Raw genomic sequence first — 23,788 nt, forward strand, 5'->3', positions numbered from 1 at the left:
AACTGCATTTTTAGCCTAAACTGCAGAACAAAATCCAACAGGAGTTAAGAATTCATGGTAGCATCCCATTCTCTGTTCTGAGGGTGATACGCACTTCTCTGACTTCTTATTTCTAGTAAAACATGCAGCACAGAAAAGAGAAACAAGACTCAATCAGCTCGTAGAAGATTGGAAGGCAGCAGCAGGAACCCTTTCCTGGGATGCCCCATTGGCAGGGTGGGCACTGTGCAAGCACCTGAGTAACTCAGAACAGCTCCTTGCAGGCTCAGCAAAGCAGCATCTCTGTTGTGAAGGTGAGTTGTGCACTTTAGAAAATTGTTCCAGAAGGACATTAAGAATTTATTAATCTGCTTCTTGCACAAAAGAGTTTGTTCTCAGCTGGTTTATCTGAAACTCTCATACTGGCAAGTTCAAGGCCTGGGCCCTCTGCACACTGCTTGGTCTCACAGTCAAATTCTGTCACCTCTTATGCCATGAAAATTGTATTCTGGTTTAGAAGGGATGCCTCAAATTCATGTTCTTAATTTTCAGCTATGAGGCTCAGTGAAATTATTGACTTCTCCTGGACTTTAGAAATGTCAAATTAGGTACTACTGGACAAACAGGAAACTAACTTCAAGACAAATGGGTAAATCATTTCCCCACATCAGAATATTTATTAACTGGATACAGTTTCTTTTGTGTGTTCTCTCTTCCTCTTTCTTTCTTTCTTTCTTTCTTTCTTTCTTTCTTTCTTTCTTTCTGTCTTTCTGTCTTTCTGTCTTTCTTTCTTTCTTTCTTTTTCTTTCTTTCTTTCTTTCTTTCTTTCTTTCTTTCTTTCTTTCTTTTCTTTCTTTCTTTTCTTTCTTTTCTTTCTTTCTTTTTCTTTCTTTCTTTCTCTCTCACACTCTCTCTCTCTCTCTCTTCCTTCCTTCCTTCCTTCCTTCCTTCCTTCCTTCCTTCCTTCCTTCCTTCCTTCCTTCCTTCCTTCCTTCCTTCCTTCCTTCCTTCCTTCCTTCCTTCCTTCCTTCCTTCCTTCCTTCCTTCCTCTTCCTCCTTTTTCCATTGCTTGTTTCATTTCTTGCTGTGAGATCTTCTTTGCAAGAATGAGTATGAGTGGAAAGAACAGAGCACTGTCCTGGATTTGTACAGTACAAAGATATAAAAGAGAGAAGAGCAAGTCCACTGCACTGAAACATGCTGAAGATACAGAAACCAGTTGTATGTGCAGGCACTTGTGGAATAAATATACAGTGACACTCAAATTCTGGCACCCAAACCCCACTGCAGTGAAGCCAGAGGAGAGATTTGCCCACCTGCCCACTGTGTGACTACTCTGGCATCTCCAGGGCTTTCAGCAGCTGGAACAAAATGTGGTTTTGCCTCTGCCATTTTTGCAGTGTCCTCTGCCAGGAGGCCTAAAGGCCTTGCCTTTGGAATGGCATGGAACCCATAAGCAGTTTTTACTCACTCTAATTTCCAAAGATGTTCTAAAAGCTGATTACTGGAGAGAAAAGCACTGCTGTGTTGCTGTTTCTCAGCTAGCCTGCACTGTGCCTGTGTGCTGTGTAACTGGTACTCACTGTGCTGACAGAGGGAGGGTTGCCATTTTCTTTGGTTGCATCTCTCAGGAGTTTTAGGTATTTCTCACCTATAATCAGACTTGTTAAGAGCTTAAGGCATAAACCACCTGGGAGAGAACTGGGAGAAGAAAATTCAAAGCAGAGCCTTTCCATTACCAAAAAGAAAAACCCAAACAACTCCCACTGATTAAACTCAACAAAAAAATAATTACTTGGCTCAGTCCAAAGCAAGGAATATGGTTTTAAAAATAGTTCAACCAAATGCCACCTCGAAGTGAATTTGATTCAAAGCTCACTAAAGCCAAAGTGGGCTTTTCATCACTTAGATACAATTTTTGCCTGTTTTCATTCAGTATGAGGTCTCTTGTTAGCAGCAACGTTTTATATTTAACTGTGCCCACAGCCTAGGTGCAAAGTATCTATCCCAGATGCCCAACAGCCAGGACACTTGGTCACTGTCAGAGCAGCCCTTTGATGTGCTGTGCTATTGTTGCTTGTTCTTGTGAACAGCTGTCTATGTTTCCCACAGGTATTTTGCTTTCTGCCAGGAGCAGTGAATGAACCACTCCAGCTGAACTGTGAAATACAGCTCCAGAATGAATAACTGATCCTGCACAACAACAGCACCTCCTCTACTCTTTCCTTTGCCTCTGTGCTGAGGGAAAGTCAAGGTAAATTCATGTTGAGTGGCTGATAAGACCTCTTTTAATGGATCCAGTACAATGAGTGATGATCCCAGCCAACACAATCATTATGTACAGTGTGTCTCATGTCTCAATGAAAATGTGCATTTGTGACCCATCTGTGTGACACTGTTCACTGTGATTCTGTTTTCCTATCCCTACTCTCAGTGGTAACCTTTAATGAAGCAGCAGAGGTTTTGTTTCTGAGAGCTTCCGGTGGAAGGAAAAGAAGTGGGAATGGTGGAGGTGCAGATAGGGAGACAGTAACTAAAGAGACTTCATAAATTTGAAGTATCTAGGCAGAATTTGTGGGACTGTTCCAGCAAACCACTTCTGCTTTTGAAGGGTCTGCTCAAAACCACAGCTTTGGAACACCAACAGGTCAGAGATTACACCTTAGTAAGGATGGGGAAATAAGGCCTTCCCCTCCTCATTAGCTTAAATTTGGAACATTCACTTTGTCCAGCATTTCTGCTGCTATAAGGCAAGGATTTTTGTAACCACTGTCCAGGAGAGTAGGCCAGAAAGCTACGCATATTTTGGTGTGAGAGCTTTTCTTTGGGAATGGCTAAGTGAGCTGGAATCCTCCACTTGCCTCCCAGGTGGTGCATGGTGATTAGTTCCAAGATCATATTAAACACAGTCTGTATGGACAGAAGCTGATTTTTAAAGAAAACTTGTATTTTCAGAGAGAGTTATTCTTTGTCCACATGGATGCCCAGTGCAAGCAGCACAGAATCCAAGTTTTCACATTGTCCTTCTGCCCCATGCCAAGTGCCCTGGGTGGGTTTTTTGTGTGGTAAGGCAGGAGCAGCTCACAGCAGTTTTGGGTCACTGTTCAGTCGGAGGCTGGAGTACATCCCCACGTGCCGCACCAGGTTGGGCTCCACCACAAAGGCATTCTCGCCCTTGCCCCGCAGCAGTGAGTAGAGGGCGGTGTCCTTGGCGAAGCCCTGGCGGCAGCGCAGCCCCCGCAGGTATCCTGAGGCCCGGCGGGCAGCCGCAGCGGGGAAGAGCATGGCGGGCGTGCAGCACTCGCTGGCCGGCACCACATTGTAGAGTGCAGGGTGCAGGCGGCGCAGCTCCAGCCCGTAGTGCCGCCCCACCAGCTCTGACAGGGCCATGCTGTACAGGGCAAAGAACACCACCAGGCACCAGCTAGGGCCTGCACGCCCTGCAGCCCAGCAGTATGCACAGGTCAGCACCGGCCCCAGGAACATGCCCAGGCCCAGCCACTCCAGGATCCTCATGGGCTCAGGGTTGAAGTAGCGCTGGAGCCTTTCAGGATGGTACAGCTTGAAGTAGAGAGCATCTCTGAGGTAGGGCTTGGAAAACCGGGCTGAGAAGAGGTGTTGCAAGACAGAAAATATCTCCTCCTCTGGCACAGCATCATCTTCCACGAGGAGGATGTACTCTGGGTTGTACACCAACAGTGACTGCTCGAGGCAGAAGACGTAGTCCTGCTTCTCCTTCTCGAACTGGTTCAGGCTGGGGTCGGGATTGTCTCCAGTTCTGCCACGACTGACCATAGGAAAGAGGCTGCTCAGCAGCCTGACATCCTGATGACTGCTGGGGTCTGACTCCACATTACAGAGGAGAATACGGTGACTCTGGCAACGCGCCCCACATTTCTGGAGGAGACGGTGGAAGTGGGAGGCCACTTGCAAGACGTAGTGGAAATCATTCCGCCTCTGCACTGTGATAATGGTGATCAGCAGCAAGGGCTGGAAGGCATCACTGCCAGAGGCCTCGGAGGCGTTTGGCATCTGCATCTTCTCAAAGTAATGGAGGGCATCCTGGCCCTCCTGCTGGTTCTGCTCCAGGAACTCCTGGCTCATGGGGTTCAGGTGCCAGCGCCGCAGGTAGAAGTAAGAGTGGAGGAGCTGGTGGCAGATCAAAGGAGCCAGCACACCAAAAGTCACCACAGTCAGGACGAGGAGATGGATGAAAGGGCTGGACCAGCGGCACCACTTCCCACGGAGCTGCCAGGCTCGGTGTAACATAACTGCTGCAGGAGGAGGGCACTCCTGCATTGCTCATGCTCTCAATCCTTCACTTCCAATGCACCCTTCTCCCTGGACTGCAGGGGACCACTGTGGCCATTGCTGCCAAACCTGCACAGGTTGTCCAAGCCTAGAAGGGAAGAAAAAAGGGTGGTTACTGAAATAGGAACTGACAGAGAAAATAGAAAGGGGACTAGTCTCTGAGTAAGCCACAAGGCCCCTGTGGAATCCCTTGAGGTAGCAGCACCACAGAACAGTCCTGGGAGGTTAAGGACAGACCCCTAAGGCCTTTTTAGCATATAGGAGCTCTGATCTAACCAAGCTCAAAAGGACTTGGTGTGTTTGTTCCTGTGCTTCAAACACGTAACAACAGGCAAGGTGGATGCAGGATGTGTGGAAATCCCTTTTTATTAAAGGCACAGAACTTAGAACAGAACACAGAACCCTATCTGGTGACAGTGACATAGTAAAGTTTAGATCACAGCCAAGAAGCAAAGCCAGGTCTCTTCAATCTTAGTCTAGCACATATTGGAGAGACAAACTTTTACCTCTTTGGAGGCACACATGCTTCTCTCCTGCTGCTCACACACTTCCAAATGTGTGTTTTTTCACTCTCCTCCCTGGTGCTATATAACAAAGCTATATAACAAAGACACCAATGTACTTCACTGAAGGCCTGGGTAAACTAAGGGTAATGTGTGTGTCTGTTTCTCTCAGATGTCTCCACCTCACTAGACCCTGTGAAATACATGGGTACAGCAATATTAACATGTTGTAATTGAGCCATTGACTCATATTTCTTATTTAAAAGTTAGAAATTTAGAAATATATGCCTTTAATTTTAAACTGAAGTATTCACATAAATATGTAAATTTTTTGTATACACATTCACTTTACACAACTAGTCACCTTCACAGAAGTTATATTTTGCCATATCTGCTTCTCTGGCTTCCCTGAACACCTCACAGCTTGGCTAACAAAAGCTTACCCAAAATCAGGGCAGTTAGACTTCTCTTAGTTAGAATTCTCTTATGTCAGTGGTCTCACTTTTAATCTGCCATTTCATTCTCTTTTTAATTTCCTAGTCCCTCTCCCTAAGAACTGACTCATGTTACCCTCACTGAATGTGCACTAGGTGTTCAGTGCAGAGTTTCTCCAATTTTTAACCTTCTGCTCTCAGCAAGTTCTTATCATCAAATGGTGATTCCAGACCAAAATGTTATTCTTTGTCCTCTTCTGCACTGTCACCTGAAGCAGCCTAAGCAAAGTTGGGTGGATGGAAAAAAACACGGCTTTTCTCCTGTGTCTCAGAAAAATGGATCTTGTACAAGAAAAGAGTTGGAGGAAATGGAGTACGGTCTGGCTCTGGAGATACTTCAGAACTCCCTTCTTTACAGATGTCACAGATTTGCTGATTTTACCATTAGGAGAACCTTTTCCCCCTTGTCAATATGGGAACGTGACAACCATCTATGAAAGGTCTTTTAACAAGATTAATGCAAAATACATAAGAGTTATTCCAAATATTTGTTAGAGAACAGGCAGTTCATGCTGTGAGATCTCAAACCATCCTTACACAGACTGTGGCATCAGTGTTGTGCTCTCTTAGGGCCCAAGACAAGATTTAGTGTAGGTAAATAGAAAACATATGTACATGCTGATACATTAAAATCTTCAGTTTCTTCCCATACAGTTTTCCTGTCTGGTTACACAATCCTGTTGCACAAATGCTGCATTGAATTGCATCAGTGAACCCTGTAAAGGCCCTAAAGGTGATGGCTGCACTTCAGCTGCTAGATCCAAGTCCTGAAAATTCAGGATGCGAAGACCGGAAATCCATCAGATGCAAAGATCTGGCATTTAAATGCATTTATTAATCCAAAATCCTGGGCCTTCCAGCTTACCTGTCACAAGCATTAAGAGAACACAAATATGCAGAATCATATTCTACACCTCATGCTCTTGAGCCTTGTCTTGATAGAAGTATCATTGTGGGCACTGTCTCTGAGCCAGCCTCCAAACTTGGAAGTGAGAACCACAGTGGGAAGGTAGAAGGTAGTTTGGTTCTCAGGGAAAATGTTAAATTTCCATCTTCCAGCTATGCTGAAGCTCTGCGCTACAAAACCCCTGAGCTGGCAATGAGACCTTGGGATATGTATTGAAGCACTAGTAATAATTCTTTGAGCATTTCTTCAATAATAATTCTTGGAGCAACCTGATCTAGTGAGTGGCATCTGGCAGGCAGGTTGGAACTAGCTATTCTTTAAGGTCCCTTCCAACCCAAACCATCCTATGATTCTATGATGACAATGCTCACCCAAGGAAGCGACCTCCTTCCCTCACACCATCTTCTACTGAAGAGGGAAAAATGGTTGTCCTATTCTCCCTAGTGGCCAGCAGAGCTGGGGAGCTACAGCCTCATGAGATGAATCAAACAAGTTCTCACTTGACACCTTGCTGTTCTGCACCCCGAGATGTTCAAGGGTGATGTCCCAGCTCCCTGCAGGTGGACTCACACTGAGTCTGAAGCTCGACAGTGCTGGGAAAGTGGCGTGGGGACTCCACCTACTGGTATAAGGACTCCATCTGCTGGTTTCCCAGCTCCCGGCTCAGGGCACGGTCGGTGAGGTGGTGCAGGGGAGCACCACCCTCTCTGGAGTTACCTCCTGGCTCCAGCTTCCCCTGGAAAAGCACGCTGGACTGGAAGCCACCCATGCAGGCCACTGTGTTGTAATTCCAAGTGTTATGACTTAACGCTGGCTTCAATTCACCAGTAACAGAATTTAAGATCTTAGAACTCTTACTCTGGCTCTGCAACTCAAGAAACCTCAGGAAAACAGCAATCACAAAGAGATACTACTGCTACTCTCCACATCTTCCTCTCCTGCCTGAGCTGTTCACACTCATATTGACAGCCACACTCTTTGTGACTCTGTCTGCCGAGGAAAAGGCTGTTTTCACTGGGCAGTGAAATAACCACAGAGGCTAAAAATGGTCAGGAGTATGTTAAAGCAGGTTTTAATATGAAAAACAAGCCGAAGAATCTAGAAGAGAGGGAAGAGACTGACCTCCTTCCCACCTTTTGTCTGTAACACTGGGAATCTGAGAGTTAAAAATACAGATTAAAAAAATGTTACTTCTGCAGAGGTGAAGCTTGTTCCTCTCTGTAAAATTTGAAACCAGAATTTCTGCTCAGGCTATTCTCTAGCCATTATGATGGTTCTGACTTCAGGAGACACTGTTTTCAGGAGCTCTTTGTATTCTCATTTTCATTTTTTTCCCTTTCTGAGGGGGAAAAAAAACACAACAAAACCCTCTTGTTTTTCAAGCAAGTGGCATTTCAGGCAGAAAAAAAAAAAGAGTCTGAGGAGAAAATCAAGAATCAGATTTGGATTTTATAGTGCCTAAAACCCCCCACTTTATTAAACCTGAATAATAACTACTTTGCAACCATATAAATACTTGCAGTTGAGGCCAGATTTACAATGGTCTGTGTAGAACTGAGCCATTGCTTAAACAAAACTAGAAGCTGTGGTGATATAAAGCTGTAGGTTTGGGTAATTTCTTTTCTTAGATTCTCATTATAAAGATTCCTTCCAGAAACACCTAATTCCAAATCTATATCATATCTTCCTTAGTCCCCTAATTACTTGGCTGAATTACACTGTTCAGGAAACTCATCTCTTCGCACACTGAGGAGAGTAGAAAAATAAGTAATGTACTCTTTAGCATGCTGAGTGTGCTGTGCTTGTGCTTTAAAAGAGAAAGCTGATGTTCTGTCTGCTTCAAACTCCTTTCCAAAGAGAGGTGTTCCTGGAACAAAATTTCCTGTATGTTTCAAAGCTGCAAATTTAAGTTCCTGGATAGCATATGTAAGAGAGACCATTTGCTTGCTTCTTTCTGCACCATAAAACAAGGACACAATTATTTCTGTACATTTACAGTATTAAATTACTCCTTTTGGCCTATCTACACTTCTTCTCAGTGTCAGTGGGAAAAGTCAGTTCTTTCCTAACATAAAAACAGCTGGAGGAAGTCATGTGGTCAGAGCCATAGAGTCATCTCTCTACAAAGGGATGAAAGACGGAAACAAAGGCAGGCTCTTGGAAAATGTCATGGAAATGTCATGGGCTGTCACAGTTCCAGCTGGGCCATAGCAGTGGTGGGAGTAAGGGTGCTCAAACAAGTGATAGCTTTCACTTGTGTGTTGATCCTATAGCAGCACCAAAGTTGAAACCTTTGCATGAAAAGCTTTTTTAATCAAAAAAAGCCTAACACCATGCAGATGAGCTGCCAGCTCAGGACCAGCTCCTCTGCTGATGAACCTGGCAGAGACAAGGCCTTTGTGGTGCTGTGACAAACATCCTGCTCAAATCTGAGGAAGCCGATTGAGGCCTCCCAAGGAGCAATCGAGATCTTCTGTAACATAGAGGCATGCTGGCAGGGAATGTGCAGATATCCTCGAATTCCGAAACCTGAGGTCCCCGCTATGAGTTGATCCCTATTACTGGGCCAGATGGTCAGCTTTTCTCATCTGCAATTCCTCTTGTTTTCTGACAGCTTTTAGTAGGTCAGGTGCCAGATAATATTTCTGCAATGTGTCAGGCCCCCCTTGACAGTAGCAGTGTCCAGTAGAAGCCAAACATCCACAGATGTGGCCATTGCACTTCCATGCAAAACTGGGAGTTAGGCTCCCTAAAAAATACAAACCATTCCAGCAAGAGCTGTGCTGCAAAAAATATTTAGAGGAACCTTAATGGTAAAAGACCAGTAGTTCTTTGATTGTATTTTACTGGCAGGTACCAAATATATCTCTCACCTCCTCAAGTACTGCTGAAAGCAATTGTTCTTATGCTGTCCATAGATTTATGAGTGTTATCTATCATTTTATCATCACGTAAGCCAGGCAAAGATCAGGGCTGCAGCACTTAATCTCTCAACTCCCTTAGAACTTTTGTTTCTTATGGTCTGTGTACTAAAGGTGTAACACTGTCATAGTTAACAGATTAATGACAGCTTGAAGGACTTGGCCCTTTACACAAGTTATGTGATACATGAGATAGGCATGCTATCTGTTTTGATCTGCCATTTCTCAGGGCCTGTCAGGAACATACAGACCTTTTCTGTCCAAGGAAACAGAATTTACGCACTATTGGAACAGTAAAAATGCACAAATGTGCAGGGTGTAACCATGTCCAGTTAGGTAACACCAGAAACTGCATTAAAACTTGAATGTAAATTTTATCATAGGCTGGCTTGCTATTCTCATTGGACTGTAGTTAACTTTTACAGGTTGTTCATAAATCCCTAGAAATCCATGATGCACAGTTTGAACATACTGAACTAAGAAAGGAGGGACATAGATGTGGCAGCTGAATGACACTTTCCCCATTTTATTTGAACTAAGAGGATAAGAGTATGCCACCAGTGAAAGAGGCTGTGAACTCAATATATATTAATTACAGTTATTTCCCCAACTTCTGTCTTGTTTCTTAGGTATATTAATTTTCCTCTGTCACATAAAGCTGAAAGGAGCCCATTTCACCTGGCTGCCTCCCTGCAGGGCAATCCCATGGGAAAGTGTCCTGGCTTGTAGTATAGGATGTGCACAAAGTATTCTATCACCATCTTCATGAACTGTTGAATCCAGGTGGGGCAGTGTTTTCCCAGACCCCCTCCCTCTGGGCCATTATCTTCTGTTAATGGCCCATCAAATGCCTGCCCATGACTCATAGATAACTCCCTCTGGGAGTTATCTCTGTTTAAAGGGCCATCAAGGACCCCCTGCATGACTCATCATCCCATTGTGAGATGCTCCGCCCAGGGGGAGGAACCAAGCATTCTCACCTGGATATAATCTGGGGTTTGGGACAGTACAGGGGGCCCTTACCCACTGAATTCCCAGAGGACCAGAGCTACCAGACCTTTCTACAGGATCACTGCTTCAAGAAGACTACCTCATCTGGACTGTTTCCATCACTCTGCTCAGGCAGTTTTCTGACTCTGTCAGTGGTCTTTTGTATTATTGCATCTATTTTATTTTACTTTTTTTCCTTTCTTCCTATTAAATTGTATCTCTGACTTGGAGCCTCCCATTTGTTTTGCTTTCAAACCACTACAGAAAGCCATGCTCCCTCTGTTGCTACCAAGCAGTCAGGTAGATCAGATAAAGTGGGAGCAGAGAGCAGCCTGGGAAGAGTTCTGCAAGGTAATAGCTAAACAAAAAGACCTAAGGACTTTGGAGGAGCTCTCTGTGATTTTGGTGGGTGTGACAGGTGGTTGAAGTGCCCCTAGAGAACCAGGGCCATCTGTCTAAAGAGGGACTCATCCACTTGGTCATCCTGGTGGGGTGGCCTGTAGCAAAGTCCCACAATAAAGTCACCTGTCCTTGTCTTCCCTTAATGCTGATTCATCCTCAATCCCTGGGCAGAGCTGCAATCACTCCAGCTGGTCACTGACACAGAGGGTGACCCTTCCTCATGTCCCTCACCTGCCCTTGCTAAAGATTCTGTATCCTTCCATTCCACTACACCAGTCCCAGGAGCCACCCCAGAACATTACCATGATGCCAAGGAGCTGGCAGCCCTGCAGGTGTGCACATGACTCCAAGTCCCTGTGTTCATTCCTGACACTTTTGCACAGAGGCAGGTAAGTTGGACTCTGATGAAGGCAAAGTAGAGGCTGGAGTGGCTGGAATTCCTTTGTAATGCCATTCAGGTGCCCTCCTGCTGATCTGTGATCCCTCCCCATGTTCTGGGCATCTCTTGCTAGCCCAGGTTTTAAACTGAAACCCTTGAAGTTCCCCTCCCACAGTAACTTTAAATTAAGGCCCTCACCAGCTTGGTGAAATTGAAATTTCCCAAGTCAGAAGGACCCCAGCAGTCCCAACAGGTCTTTCGAAGTGCATTTTATGGTCCAAGCTGGACCCCTGGCTGTGGCACTAGTCCTGTGACCATTTGTTGGTTTACCAGATATCAAACCCCCTTCCCTTTGATTGGAAAGGTTGGAGAACAAGCTACCTGTGCTCCAGAAGATGATGAAGGGATTGGAACATCTCTCCTGTGAAGAAATGCTGAGACACCTGGGGCAGCTCAGCCTCGAGAAGAGATGGCTGAGGGGACCTGATCCATGCCTGTCAGTGTCTGCAGGGAGAGGCTGGGGGATGGACCCATATGAGGCCCAGCAGTGGGACAAGAGGAACAGGCAGAAACTGATGCCTAGGAAGTTCCACCTGAACACGAAGAACTTCTTCCCCGTGCACTGACCGAGTACTGAATAGATTGCCCAGAGAGGCTGTGGAGTCTCCCTCACTGGAGACATTCTAGAACTTGGACACAGTCCTGTGCAATGGGCCCTGGAATGACCCTGCTGGAGCAGGGAGGTGGGACCAGATGACCCACTGTGGTCCGTTCCAAGCTGCCCCATTCTGTGACTGTGCCAGGCCTGTCTTCACAGGAATTCAGGTGTCTAGGCCATGTTTTACAGGAGCTAAAGGTACCAGCCTGAGCCAGGATTAGACAAAACTGGAGCTGCTACAGCTGCACCCCTGCACCTACACCAAAGAGAGCCTGGCTACCTCAGTCACTGTAGGCTGTAGATCCCTGTGGCTCCTGCAAGCCCACAGAGCTCTCCTGTGTGGCCTGGTGGAGACCTCCCCATGAACTGGGACATTGCTCAAGAACATTCCTGGAGGTTGAGACCCCTTACCCAGTACCTGATGTCTATAGTTGAGGTAATGTACTTTGCATTAAGACTAAATGTATATTGTATGTTCATGACATTTATACATCCAGCTACAGCTTTAAGTTTAGAAGTGTAGTAAGTAGCAGAGTCTAATCATGGTTTAAATCATTGTTGAAATCAGAAACTCAAACATGGTTCAATTACCATTTCATTACAGCTTAGTTATTAATTATTGTTAAATCATTGTTAAGTTATAATTGAATTATTCCTTAGTCACCATTTGCAATTTATCATTAAGTATCATTTGATCATCATCTAATCATTAATAAAACCTTTTTGTTATCCCCACAATGATGAATTCTGTTAAAAATTCACCTGTGCCAGTAGAGTTGTGTGTGTATGGGGGGAGAGAAAAGAAAACAGATGTAGTCATGGCTGCTAACACTGCAGATGCTGTAGCTTTACTGTTGTTCATTTATTACTGTGAAGAATAAAGTACAGGAATAAGGAAATAGAATATTTGTGAACAAAGGCCTCTGATGACAAAGCTGTAAATTTCCAGTTGAGACACGTCTATGTAACAGTCAAAATGCAAAATTGTACAGGGCAACAACCAGAGTATTGTGATTCAAACCACTGAAAGAAAAATGTTTAGTCACATTGATAAAAAGCATTCCTCTTTCAAGAGACTCTCTACTACTGTTAAACTACTGACTTCTCTGTATTTACCACTTGTGCCTGAGGAACATACACCCTCTTCCTCCCCTCCCCCCCCAACGTATGAACCAGAGTGTTTATCCTGCATAGGAAGGCAAGGTGAATGGAATGCCCTGGTTCTGGGGGATCCTGGTGATCTGCTTGAGCCTCAAAGGGAGAAAATGAGGTAAGTGTAGGAGCTGAAAAATAATCTGTGGTATAATTAGTTATGCCCTTACTGGACAGACAAGAAAGCAGAAAGCAGATTTCACATGTGCAGGAGGGTGTTTCTCCTGGCTTTTGTGCTTGCAAATGCTTGCTGAACATGGTGTGCCCTTATGGTTGTACATAAGTGATTTTCTCAGTGACTACAGGAGAGAAGCCAGCCCAGGAACCTGTAGTATATATCAGCACAGTTTCATGTTTTGCTGCATCATAGCACAACTGCAGATTTCCTCAACGGCCTTTGATTCTAAATGTCAGTGACTTCGGCCATTGGGTTTCTTAGGTCTTCCTCGTTCCCTTCGGGAGAGCTGCCAGGTAGCACAAGGTGACCCGTAAAGCACTGGGATTAATAGCAGTTACCTCAGTGGTGATGGTCAAAGAGGAGAGGGCGTTAGATAAGGAAAGCTGATCCCACCTCCACTCTGCCGTCCTTGCAGGACAGCAGACACAGAGGGCGTTTCAGTGTGCCCAGTCCTCAGCTCCTTGCCTGGATTTCAGATTCTGGCCCTGCTTCTACCTCGGGAAAAGGCTCCTCTGGGTGGCACCAAGCACAGGACAGAAGCTGGCTGGCTTTTCCCTGTTCCCTTCCCTAATGGAAGGGCCGTTTCTTAAGGGCCGGCCAGGCTCTGGCCACTTGTCCTCTTGCTCGTCGCCACGTACAGGCACATCCCCGAAGCAAGCACAGAAACATCTCCTCGATCCCTGGAGGGTTTCCACTTCCCTGCTGGCTCGGGTGCCGCAGCCACAGCAGCCAAGCCCAGCCCTGATGAGCAGTTGTGGCTGCTCATCAGCCATAACTTCGTGGCCCCCTTTCCCTGTTCCCCCAGCCTCGGTGCACCGCCCCCTTATCCCCCACAGGGGAAGGGGACGCATCCCCCCAGGACAGCCCGATCCCAGCGGGCGATTTACCCGATCCCAGCGGGCGATTTACCCGATCCGCCGAGCAGCCCCGCGCGGCCGCTCCCGCCTCCCTCCCGCACGCAGCTCCGCTCTCCCCGGGATCCTGCTCTCGGCGTGTGGCTCACTTCTCTTCCGCGGATTTCCCGCCTCCCTCTCGGGCGCAGAGGGTGGGATTAAAGGCATCAAAGACCGAACATGTGACCCCGCCAGCACAGGGATGCTCAAGGAAGGAGGGGAAGGGGAATGGCCGGGGGGGGGGTCACCGCACACCGGGGAGGGGACCGGTCCTTGGAAGCAGGTTCAGGAGTAAATCCCGAGCCCCAGGAGGACGCCCGGGGCGGAGGCGGCTGCGCAGCCGGAGCTCCTCATTCCTGCTCTGCAGTTCCCGAACGCTCCATCAGGAGCGGCGGGAAAACCGCAGGGGCACCGCAGCTCCCCCAGCCCTCCCCAGCCAGGGTGTCACTTCTGCTCGGTGTCAGCACGGCCGCGTGTCACCTCTAGTGGGTGTCACTTCTGCCAGGTGTCAATTCTTGCTGGGTGTCACCTTTGCCGGGTGTTACCTCTATTGGATGTCACTTCTGCTGGGTGCCTCCTCTGCCCGATACACTTCTGCCGGGTGTTCCCGCCAGCTCCCGCCCCTCTGGGGCACTGCCCTTCCTCGCTGGGACCTGCTGGATGCTCCGGACCCCTTGCCTCCCTCCCGGGAGGGGAGAGGATCAGCCGGGCCCCGCAAACTCGAGCAGAAAGTGTCAAGAGGCACCAGCACGTCAACCGTGACAGGTAAAAGCTTTCGCTGTCTCAGTCTGCAGCAAAGTCTTCACAGGCGTATTGGCTGAAGTGGAGAGGCTTATCAGCTACACAAAAATTTGTATCAGGCTGTTCAGGATTCAAGCATGTATCAAACTGCCCCAAGACTGCCTCTGACCGGTTCACTCCCCCTCCCTCCCACCTCTCAGCACTCTTTGTGTTCCACTTCCCTGTTCTTATACACACGCAGCCTTCAGCCCTGTGACCATAATACCTAATTAACTGGTTACCTGAAAGATGCTTCAGGGAAAGTTTACTGTCTGTCATTGTAGGAACTACTTGGGTTTGCGCCTGCAGCTCCAGAAAATGCAAGTGCATGTATTTGGGTTAAACTATTTTCAGGTTCAAACCTCTCTTTATATCTTAGAAGGATCTTGGGAAAAAGAAAAATCCTACCAAGAAAAAAATATCCTTAATGCCCTTTCAGTAAAACACCATGTTCTCTTGAGCACAGCTAGAATTTTGCTAGTGCCCAGTCTTGTAATCAGAAGCTTCTAGCATGATGTATATTTTTAATTTTAACATAGTAATTTCTATTATTCCTTCTAATAAGCATGATGAACAAAGGAAATCAGTTTTGCATGCCTGTGATCCTTATTCTTCCTCCTGGCAAAAGCTGTCCCACACCTAGGACTTTTTATTGCTGAGACAACATGGAAGAAGGGGGAAAAAAAAGAGGAACAGTAATGCCCAAATTAACACAATCAAGCACAGTTAGGTTCTCGTAGTAACTTCTTAGAAACAGGTTAGGCATACTGGAAGGTCCACCAGTTTACTAAGATGCGTGTTACTCTCTCAAAATAATAAAGAAATCATAGTTTCTCAGGTGATTTGCTTTCCAAAATCCCTCTTTGCTGACCACCTCTGCCTCTCTTTGTTTTTAATGACAATGATTTATACTCTACCTTCCACTTAAATGCTCTCATGCCTTCAAAACTTGATGCACTGAAAACACAGCAGATCCTGGGAGAGAGCAGAGAAAAAAGAGAGTAAAAGGAGGTAGGAAAAAGATTAAACCTTCCCAGGAGGTCCAGTATTATAGTTCCCAGGATAGGAGTTCCAGAATTTTTAAAAACTAAAAAAATTTTTTTCCACTTCTGTGTCAGTGTCCATGTGGCAAAGTGACTACCGAGCAGCATCAGCAGAAACACTTCCCACACTGCACCCAGGATTACATTTTGGATGATGTTTTAGCCATCAGAATTTATTACCAGGGTAAAAAAAAAAATTTTTAAAAAATAGCCCGAAGGCCTTTTCTTTGGGAACAAATATTTATGTCATTGTAATTTTGTGTGATTTCTTTGCAATCTTCCCAGCCCCCTCTTTGCTCACTTGCACTCTTTTCAGGGAACACTTGACTTTCTTCCTTAAACAATTATTTCTTTAAAACAGCTTCTGTTCGACCCAAAAGACTGAGGGAGAAGAGTGTCAATCAGGACATTGTGGTATTAGTGCAATGACACAGAATGACAGTGGAAGCCTGTCATTCCTATGCATTCTTATCATGAAGTGTCTCCTGCTGTGCATGACCATAAAGGACACTGATGTAGCTGAAAAATAAACATTTTCCTATTGGTGGTTTATGTCTTGGTTGGGTCACTTTATCCCTTCAGTTCCCCACACCAAATGGCATTTTCAGCACAGTTGGGAGGGGTCTGGAAAGCAGAGATCAACATTTGGGGACTCAACTGCTCCTGCAGTAACCTAACCTGAAATGCTCAGAAGAAATATTTACTTATGAAATTATTCAGCCTGCACAGCAACAGGACAGGACTTAAAAACTATGGTCAGAAAAAATCTTGGGATGAGAATTTATCCAGGTAGTGAAGGTTCAGCCCAACTGTTCAGATCCCAGTATTTTCCATTGCCAAAGCACCTTTCTCCTCTGCCATCCACTCTAACAGCTCTGATGGCACTGAGCATTTGTGCAGGGGAATGGGAACAATATTTTCTTCTGCTTTGCCTGAGATCAGGTACAGCTCCTGCTTTTCATAAGCATGAGTGTCAGAGGCAGGACAAGCCAGGCAGGCGGTGTTTAGATACTTGCTCAATGTGCAGGCAGGACAGAAATTCTTGGTCTTGGGGGAGCCAAAATGAGAAGCCTGGTGTCTTCTGAATTGTGTTATTTGTGCCCTATACATCACTGTTAAATTATCCTTTCTCCTACCTTGTGCTTCTTGTCCCCTCCTGATTTCTTCGCTTTCCTCCTATTGCCTCATGTTTTTTACTAGAAGGCAAGGGCGTGAGGGAATGCACACTCCAGTTGATTTCAAGCTGCTTGTGGTGATTATTCAGCCAACAAATCAAACAAACAGCTTCCTGTTCGGGGTGTCCTAAGGTTCTGCTCAGCAGGATGGACATGCTCAGCTCTGCTCTGCAAGCCACTGGCTGAAGTACACAGCAGCAAACACGTTTGGGGCTTCAGCCAGTAGCAATGAAATTTGAGAACTGTGTTCTTACTTACTGGGGACAAAGAGGAAGCTGTGAAAAGACAAAAAAGAAGAGACATAGTAAAAAAAAAAAGTTTTGTAAGCCTGGCCTTAGAAAAAAATCCAAAGCCACCACTGCATTCCAGCAGGAGGAATGAATAATATGTTTAGCATAACATGTTGTGCCAGTATGTACATAACCTGCAAAGGCTGCACCTCTTACACAAACACTCTGAGAAGTTCTGTAGTGATAGCACTATTCCTTTACATACACATACCAGGTGATAACAATTGCCTGGTTATTCCTGTACTGTCAGCTGCACAATGGATATGTTCTCCTTGTAGGTATCTGTTTTTCACTTCAAAGGCCAACTTTTCAAATAATTTTCTTCCCCTGCTTATTATTTATAGGGGGAAAAACCCCAATTATTATTTCCTGTGTACATTCTGCTTTTGTAAGAAGCCAGAGACATTTCTGATGGCTATTTTGAATAGAAATACAGTATTGAGGATATTACATAGAGTGGCAGTGGCTTCCTCTTTTTTTTCTTTCAGACTCTCTATTTTTCACTGGGGACAAAGAGTATTCAAAGTCCTTTGCTGTTTAATGGAGATATAATGAGCTTATATGTCAGGGCCATTGTGTTTGACTTTGGACAGCAATAGTCAGAGGAAATACAGCTCCAGCAGAGATAGATTCATGCTGGCTTGGCTGTCTAGGGTACATTAGTACTCTCTAAAATGGCTGAAATATTTTAATCTCATTTTCATCTTGGTCTGTGCATTTGGTTTTGGTTGTTTTCAGGACTAACCACCCTTCATACATTTCCCAAGTCTTCCCTCTATGGAGTCCCCTACATACAACCACAGCTAGACTTTTCAGGCTCTTACTAATAGCTAATTCATCTTGCAGATGAATTATTAAATACTATTCCTGCAATCTCTTCTACCCAAACTACACACATCTGAAGATGACAGAAACACACTCACTGTAGTCCAGTTCACTTTAGAGGGTATTGGGCACCCCTCCCTGCTACAGACACCCTTTTTCTATGCTTCTTTAGCTTCTCCAATCAAACCATTGGAAAAAGCTGTTCATAGCCAAAAGAAAACCAGAGGGAGCCAACACAGAAATGTGTTAAATGATGATGGAACTGCAGAAATACTGCAAACCTGGTGACACTCAGAGAAATGGATGTACCTTGGCCAGTCTAGTGGCATATGCTCTGGTGATCCAACCTCCTTCCTGTCCTGCTCCAACATTCTGACTCTTGCAGAGCACAGAGTATTTCTAAAAAGGGGACAAACATTTTAATTTAGATATAAAGTCTAAGTGGCTCTTCAAAATATCTGGGTGAGAAGTACAAAGTGTTAGGAATTTCTCTGCTGTCTCTCATTGTAAATTTTAGGTGAGCATTTCTGGAACTAAAGGTCAGACGCTGGCATGAGAGAAATGGCCTATCTAGCTGGAAAGTCTGAGTACCACTTGTAAAAGGTTTTAACTACACAAAGACTCTCAAGAAAATTGTATCAAATGATGATTATTTTTAAACTGCTTAAAATCTCTAAGGGGAAGTACTATTTGAAATTTAAGAGGTTTTAATTCAGTTTATCTGATGGGTGTTATGTTAACCTTTTTTCATTCCACCTAGTAACAGATCTAACATGGAGACTCAAGTATGTTGCAGTCCAGGGTGATGGTGAGGTGCCACGACCTTCTCACCAGAAGCGCCTTTATAAAGGCGTCCTGCAGGCACAGGCACGCTCCTTGCCTAAAGGTGCTATCCCTGCTCTTTTGTGACTGCTGCTAAGCAGCACAGCTGCAACTGTTGCCATTGCAGGCCATGTGGGGAAAAAGGACACAAGATGGAGTCCTGCCTTCTAGAAGTGTTCTTTTTTCTCCAGGATCCAGGGGCAGAAGAACCAGTGAGCCCAGGGAAGCTGAGATTGTATAGGGAAGGCAGGGGGTGGGATTACAGAATTCCACCAGTGGAGCAAAGGATTGAGAAAGGGCTCAATCGGGGAGAGGACTGAAAAGGGACCAATCAACTGGGGTAAAAAGCAGGAACTGGGGAAGTAACCAATAGGGGATAACAGATTAACATAGGAACTGCAAAGCTTCATGGGGCATAACACTTTGCTCACCATAACCGGAGAGCAGTCTCCTAAAGAGACTTCAGGGAGCTATCACAACTTAAACAATCTGAAGACTGCAAACTCTCCAAGGGAGAGGAACATCATCAGTGGATGGCTCAGGGACAACCACAGAGGTACTTAGAGGTATTTCACTCCTTGTTCATATTTTTAATTAATTTAGGTAATTTTTTTGTTTGAAAATGTTAAGGTTACACTTAAGAAAGATACAAAAGTATGTGAATAGTCCATGATCTAGAAGGAAAACCTGCTATAATGACAGAAATTTGCTACACTGGCTAGTATAAAGGTGCAAGAGTTGATTAGAGTTTCTAGAACTGACTTTGCAAATTCTGCAATTTTCACTGCTGACTAATTAATATTTTGGAACACTGCTTGTTTTCTTTCTCTGGTCTCTAAATGCACCAGTTAAAAGCTTACCAGGATTGCGAAGAGCCTGTCTTTAAAATTCAAATGCATCTACTGCAATTAAATAAGTATGGATAGTGGTCATAAGCTCCTTTTCAGGAAACTCTTCACAGCACTGTTTCCAGGACCAGTTGCACACAGGAATCCTCTGTGCACACACAGCAAATTAAGGTGGTGTAGTGCCAGAAAAGAAATAAGGGAAAAAAAAAAAAAGAAAGAAAGAAAGAAAGTAAGAAAATAAATAAATAAATAAATAAATAAATAAATAAATAAATAAGCAAGCGCAGAGTGAGAAAAAGGCAAGAAAACAGCTGAGCCTCTGCTCCATTTCCTGGGCTTTTTATTTTTCCTGATCACTATGGCAGCTGGGCAGTGAGGCAGCAAGGCAATTGCTAATAACCCTTGCTGAGACTTCCCAGCCTGGGTTTCTCACTGACTGGAATATTTCATTCTGTCTGTTTTAGATTGCCTTCCAGAATGTTCTGGATGTCAGTGGAGTGAGAGTGCCTTCAGTTCACACATACATTCTCCATTTAGCATCAAGTGTTTCTCTACAGGAAGAAGACAGCTAGGGAAGGAACATGACAAAACAAAAGTAAGTGGGAATTTTTGTGCAGCATATATAGGCAACTGAAACATTTCTAACCAAGTCTGTTCTGGTCAGGTGATAATAGAATTTCTTTCCTACACCTGGGCGAAATATAATCAGTGTCTCCCTTCCCAGATGTATGTCACTAGTATCCTACTATGCTACTTAGATAAGAATAACAATCCAATTTTAATAATAATAATAATAATGATAATAATAATAGTAGTAGTAGTAGTAGTAGTAGTAGTAGTAGTAGTAGTAGTAGTAGTAGAAAAAAGTAATGCAATTTCTTTCAATGGAAAAGCAAGAATTCAGTTCAAGTGCATTGGCTACAGCTTTATGTGTGTTAGTTTTTTTTAGTCAGCTTGTCTGTCAAGAGAATTATAACATCCTAAATAACATAAACAGCAATTGTTGGCTAGATTGAGCATGATGTGGAGTGATACATTTCCGTGTGATCTGATGTACACTGGGTGGATATCATTAGGTAAAGTACCTGACCTTATCAAATATAGTTCCGCTGTTGACCCTAATGTGTACCTAGCACAGCACCCTGCAGCATCACCTTTCATTCCATTTCATGCCCACAACAACAACATAGCCTACTCCACAATACTTGAAAGGAAAACCAAAAATTATCCTATTTTAACAGCACATCCTTAGCCACAATGAGGTAAGGATAAAGTCATGCCAAGAGGAGGGGACACCAGCACAAACCTAAAGGACAAAATTTTGAGCAAGGACTGAAGCTTTATGCTTCAAAGGTCAGCTTTTTAAAATAATCCTCTTATTGCTTATCACACTTTGGTAACAGGAAAGTGCCTCTTGCACAAATCACCCATTAAGAAAGGTCTTTTAAAACATTGGTGTTTCTATATTTGCTTCAAAGCACCAATGATCAAAAGAGCAGAACAAGATAGAATCACCTTGTCTGTAGCCCATATATGAGGAAATTAAGGGGGTTAGGAAGCTACAGTACAAGCCCTTCATCCTATTTATTTCTCTCTTGTAATTGTTTTTAGGAAGAGAGCTACATTTGCTTTGAAGTCAAAGACCTGTACACACATATGACATATCTGGTACTTTTATTTGGAAGTATGTTCCACAAATATGCATTTTCTATTTTTTCGTTTTCATTCCGATACTTTTCCTTTCTTTACTTTACCTCCATGATCTGATCTAGTAGGCACTGAAAAGATGTGCCAGCTGCCACACGACACACTGAGGACTGTGTTTCACACCTGCTCTCCTGTGGAGACTGGCACTGCGTTATCACAAAGTAACTGCTGTGGTTCCAGTTAACAACCTAGGAAATGAAAGGCTGATTTGCATGCTGACACAAAAACACACCTTTACCACCTTTACATTAATGGCCAGTGCTTTGCTCCATTGAATTTGGAACATGGTTATCTCTTTTAGGGCAGTTAGTCTTTTGTGTTTTGGGTACTATTTTGCTTTGCTCAGTCACTGGCTTTCTGACGATGTCACTTTTCCACCTTACTATCTTAGGCTGGATGCTCCTTTTTCCTTGGGTCCATTTGTCCAACCTCTCCCCTTGAGTGTGTAACCTGCAATCCCTTTCTTCATCTGCCACTGACAGCACCTGGAGCTGATTGGCCAAAGCTCTTCTGTTCCCACCTTTGGGATGAATCTGTACTCTGCTATTCCTCAGCAGACTCCCAGTACAGAAATCTTCTCACAAAAGAGAGGATTTCCCTCTGCACTCCAGGGCAGAGCCTTCTGCTCACCACAATCTCAGGTTCACCAACAGGTGTGAGAGAGATCAGCTCTCACACCATCTCCCATAGGGCCTTTCCTCTTGGAAGGAGCACAGTTCTGCTGGATCAAAGATCACTTTAGGTACTCTCCTGGGTGTGCCAAAGCTCCAGATTTACCTGCAGACACATCTGGGTAATATGTGAATAGTTCACAATGCTGTGTCTCCTCCTCCCACCTTACCAGAGGGGGAGAATTATCCTAAATAACATAAACAACAATTGTTGGCTAGATCGAGCATGATGTGGAGTGATACATTTCTATGTAATCTGATGTACACTGCACTGGATGGATATCATTAGGTAATGACACACATTTCACACCTGTGTGTTGGGCTTTCATAGCAATTGATGGATGCTACAACTCTTACAGCTTGAGGGAGACAATATTTGAGGTTTTAGGTCCTTTTGATTTGGCATAGAGGTTTGGAATAGGTAATGGATGATGCTCAGCACAACCCTGGTCACAAGGCTGTGCATTTCTTGTTTACAGGAGAATCAGTCCATCCAAGTGTCCTTTTATGGCAACAGCTGAGCACACCAACACTGCAAGCTCAAAACTGTTCCCCCTCTAGGCTGTTCCTTATACAACATCTCTAGGTCTTTGGTGCTTTTCATCACATCAGGCTCCCCTCTGCTTGTGCTAAAAACATATAAACATTGTGATGAATGCTAGGAGACCAGCTCCTTAGTGATTTCAGCTTTATTTGGAACAATCTGGGAAAGGGGCCTGCACCCCACCACTGCACCCTACACAATACAGCATGGAGTAGGAAGACATCACTGCCGTCATCTGGCAGAATTGGATTCTTTTTTTTCGTGGGAGTTCACTAAAAGATGCCTTCTAGTTTCAGGTTCTGGGTCCCCACGTCACTCCTGGCTCACTGTCGTTAGGGTGATGAAGGCGAGGGATGCTGACTAGAGCTCTGATGTTGTCCGATGTCCCTTCTGTTTAGAAGTGTTACTCCAGCTCTTTACCTGCACGGTGGCTCGTGGCTCGTTGTTTTTACGAGTCTCCACTAGGCGAATTCCTTCTCCGTTATGTCCCATGGGAATCTGACATTTGCATACTAGGTGATGTCATCCTCCTCCGCATGGTCTCCGGTGGTTCAGTATCTTGGAGGAGAGGGGAACAGCGGGGGCCATACCCGACAGTAAGGGAATTTACACAACTCATTCAACCAAAAACTCATTATCCTCATTCACTTATAACATTGGAACTTTGTATGAACTTTCTAACAATTTGTTCTCTACATAAATCCTTTCTGCTTACATCACACTCTGCTTCAGTTCACTCAAATTCTTAACCAACTAATTTTGTAACGTGCAAGTGAGGGACTTGTTAAACCCGCAAGGTTCAGAAAAAAGCAACCCTACTTGTCACACTCCTGGTAGAATCTAACTGCAAATTGCGGCAGGACTTTCTCTGCAGTTCCCTCTGCACTAGCATTGGATTGCTTGGCTCTTTCGCTTTCATCACAAAAGCATCTCAAGTATAAATACAAGTATTATTTATCCTTCTCTTTCTCTACTTACCACTCAGATTTTTTCTTGTATGTTTTCCCTCATCTGCTGTGTTGCCTCTGCACAATTCACACAGGTAATCTACAAACAGCACTCAGGAATGCAGAACATTCTCGCTACTGGAGGGGAGCAAGGGTGTGGCCTCGCCAGTGCCGAATGCATGGGGACAATCACTACCCCGGCCCTGCTGGCACACCATGGCTGCCACAGAACGTTTCGCCTACATTCGGCACCTCCGACACCTTTCCCGCGCCGTCCGGCCGGGACACGGCTCCGGGGACGGGCAGGGAGGCGGCCGCTCCGCCCGCGCCGCGCGGGGGCGGCGGTGGCCCCGCCCGCGCCGCCATCTT

The 23,788-nt window shown here is 44.9% G+C and overlaps 1 protein-coding gene across 2 annotated transcripts; it reads right to left on the reverse strand.

Moving 5' to 3' along the window:
* Positions 1–249: 249 nt before the first annotated feature.
* On the reverse strand, positions 250–23,714 carry PGAP4 (post-GPI attachment to proteins GalNAc transferase 4). Of its 2 annotated transcripts, XM_066181860.1 has the most exons (8): positions 23,451–23,714; positions 22,893–23,030; positions 19,563–19,698; positions 18,190–18,279; positions 16,727–17,040; positions 15,465–15,522; positions 14,313–14,606; positions 250–4,378 (listed from the first exon to the last, which is right to left on the reverse strand). In XM_066181860.1, the coding sequence occupies exon 8, from the start codon at positions 4,276–4,278 to the stop codon at positions 3,061–3,063; it is 1,218 nt and encodes a 405-aa protein (XP_066037957.1). In that variant the 5' UTR covers positions 4,279–4,378; positions 14,313–14,606; positions 15,465–15,522; positions 16,727–17,040; positions 18,190–18,279; positions 19,563–19,698; positions 22,893–23,030; positions 23,451–23,714; the 3' UTR covers positions 250–3,060. The 2 variants fall into 2 exon arrangements, with proteins under 2 accessions (XP_066037957.1, XP_066037958.1); XM_066181861.1 differs by lacking the exons at positions 14,313–14,606; positions 15,465–15,522; positions 16,727–17,040; ... (2 more) ...; positions 22,893–23,030; positions 23,451–23,714 and adding an exon at positions 13,784–13,891.
* Positions 23,715–23,788: the final 74 nt, after the last annotated feature.

Source organism: Chamaea fasciata, unplaced genomic scaffold (genome assembly GCF_029207755.1).
Source record: "Chamaea fasciata isolate MVZ Bird 193981 ecotype frontalis unplaced genomic scaffold, bChaFas1.0.hap1 SCAF_4, whole genome shotgun sequence".
NCBI classification, from domain to species: domain Eukaryota; kingdom Metazoa; phylum Chordata; class Aves; order Passeriformes; family Sylviidae; genus Chamaea; species Chamaea fasciata.

Bases quoted from the DNA above. Each gene is read 5' to 3' on its own strand.
- PGAP4 (XM_066181860.1), bottom strand. From the start codon at position 4,278: ATGCAGGAGTGCCCTCCTCCTGCAGCAGTTATGTTACACCGAGCCTGG.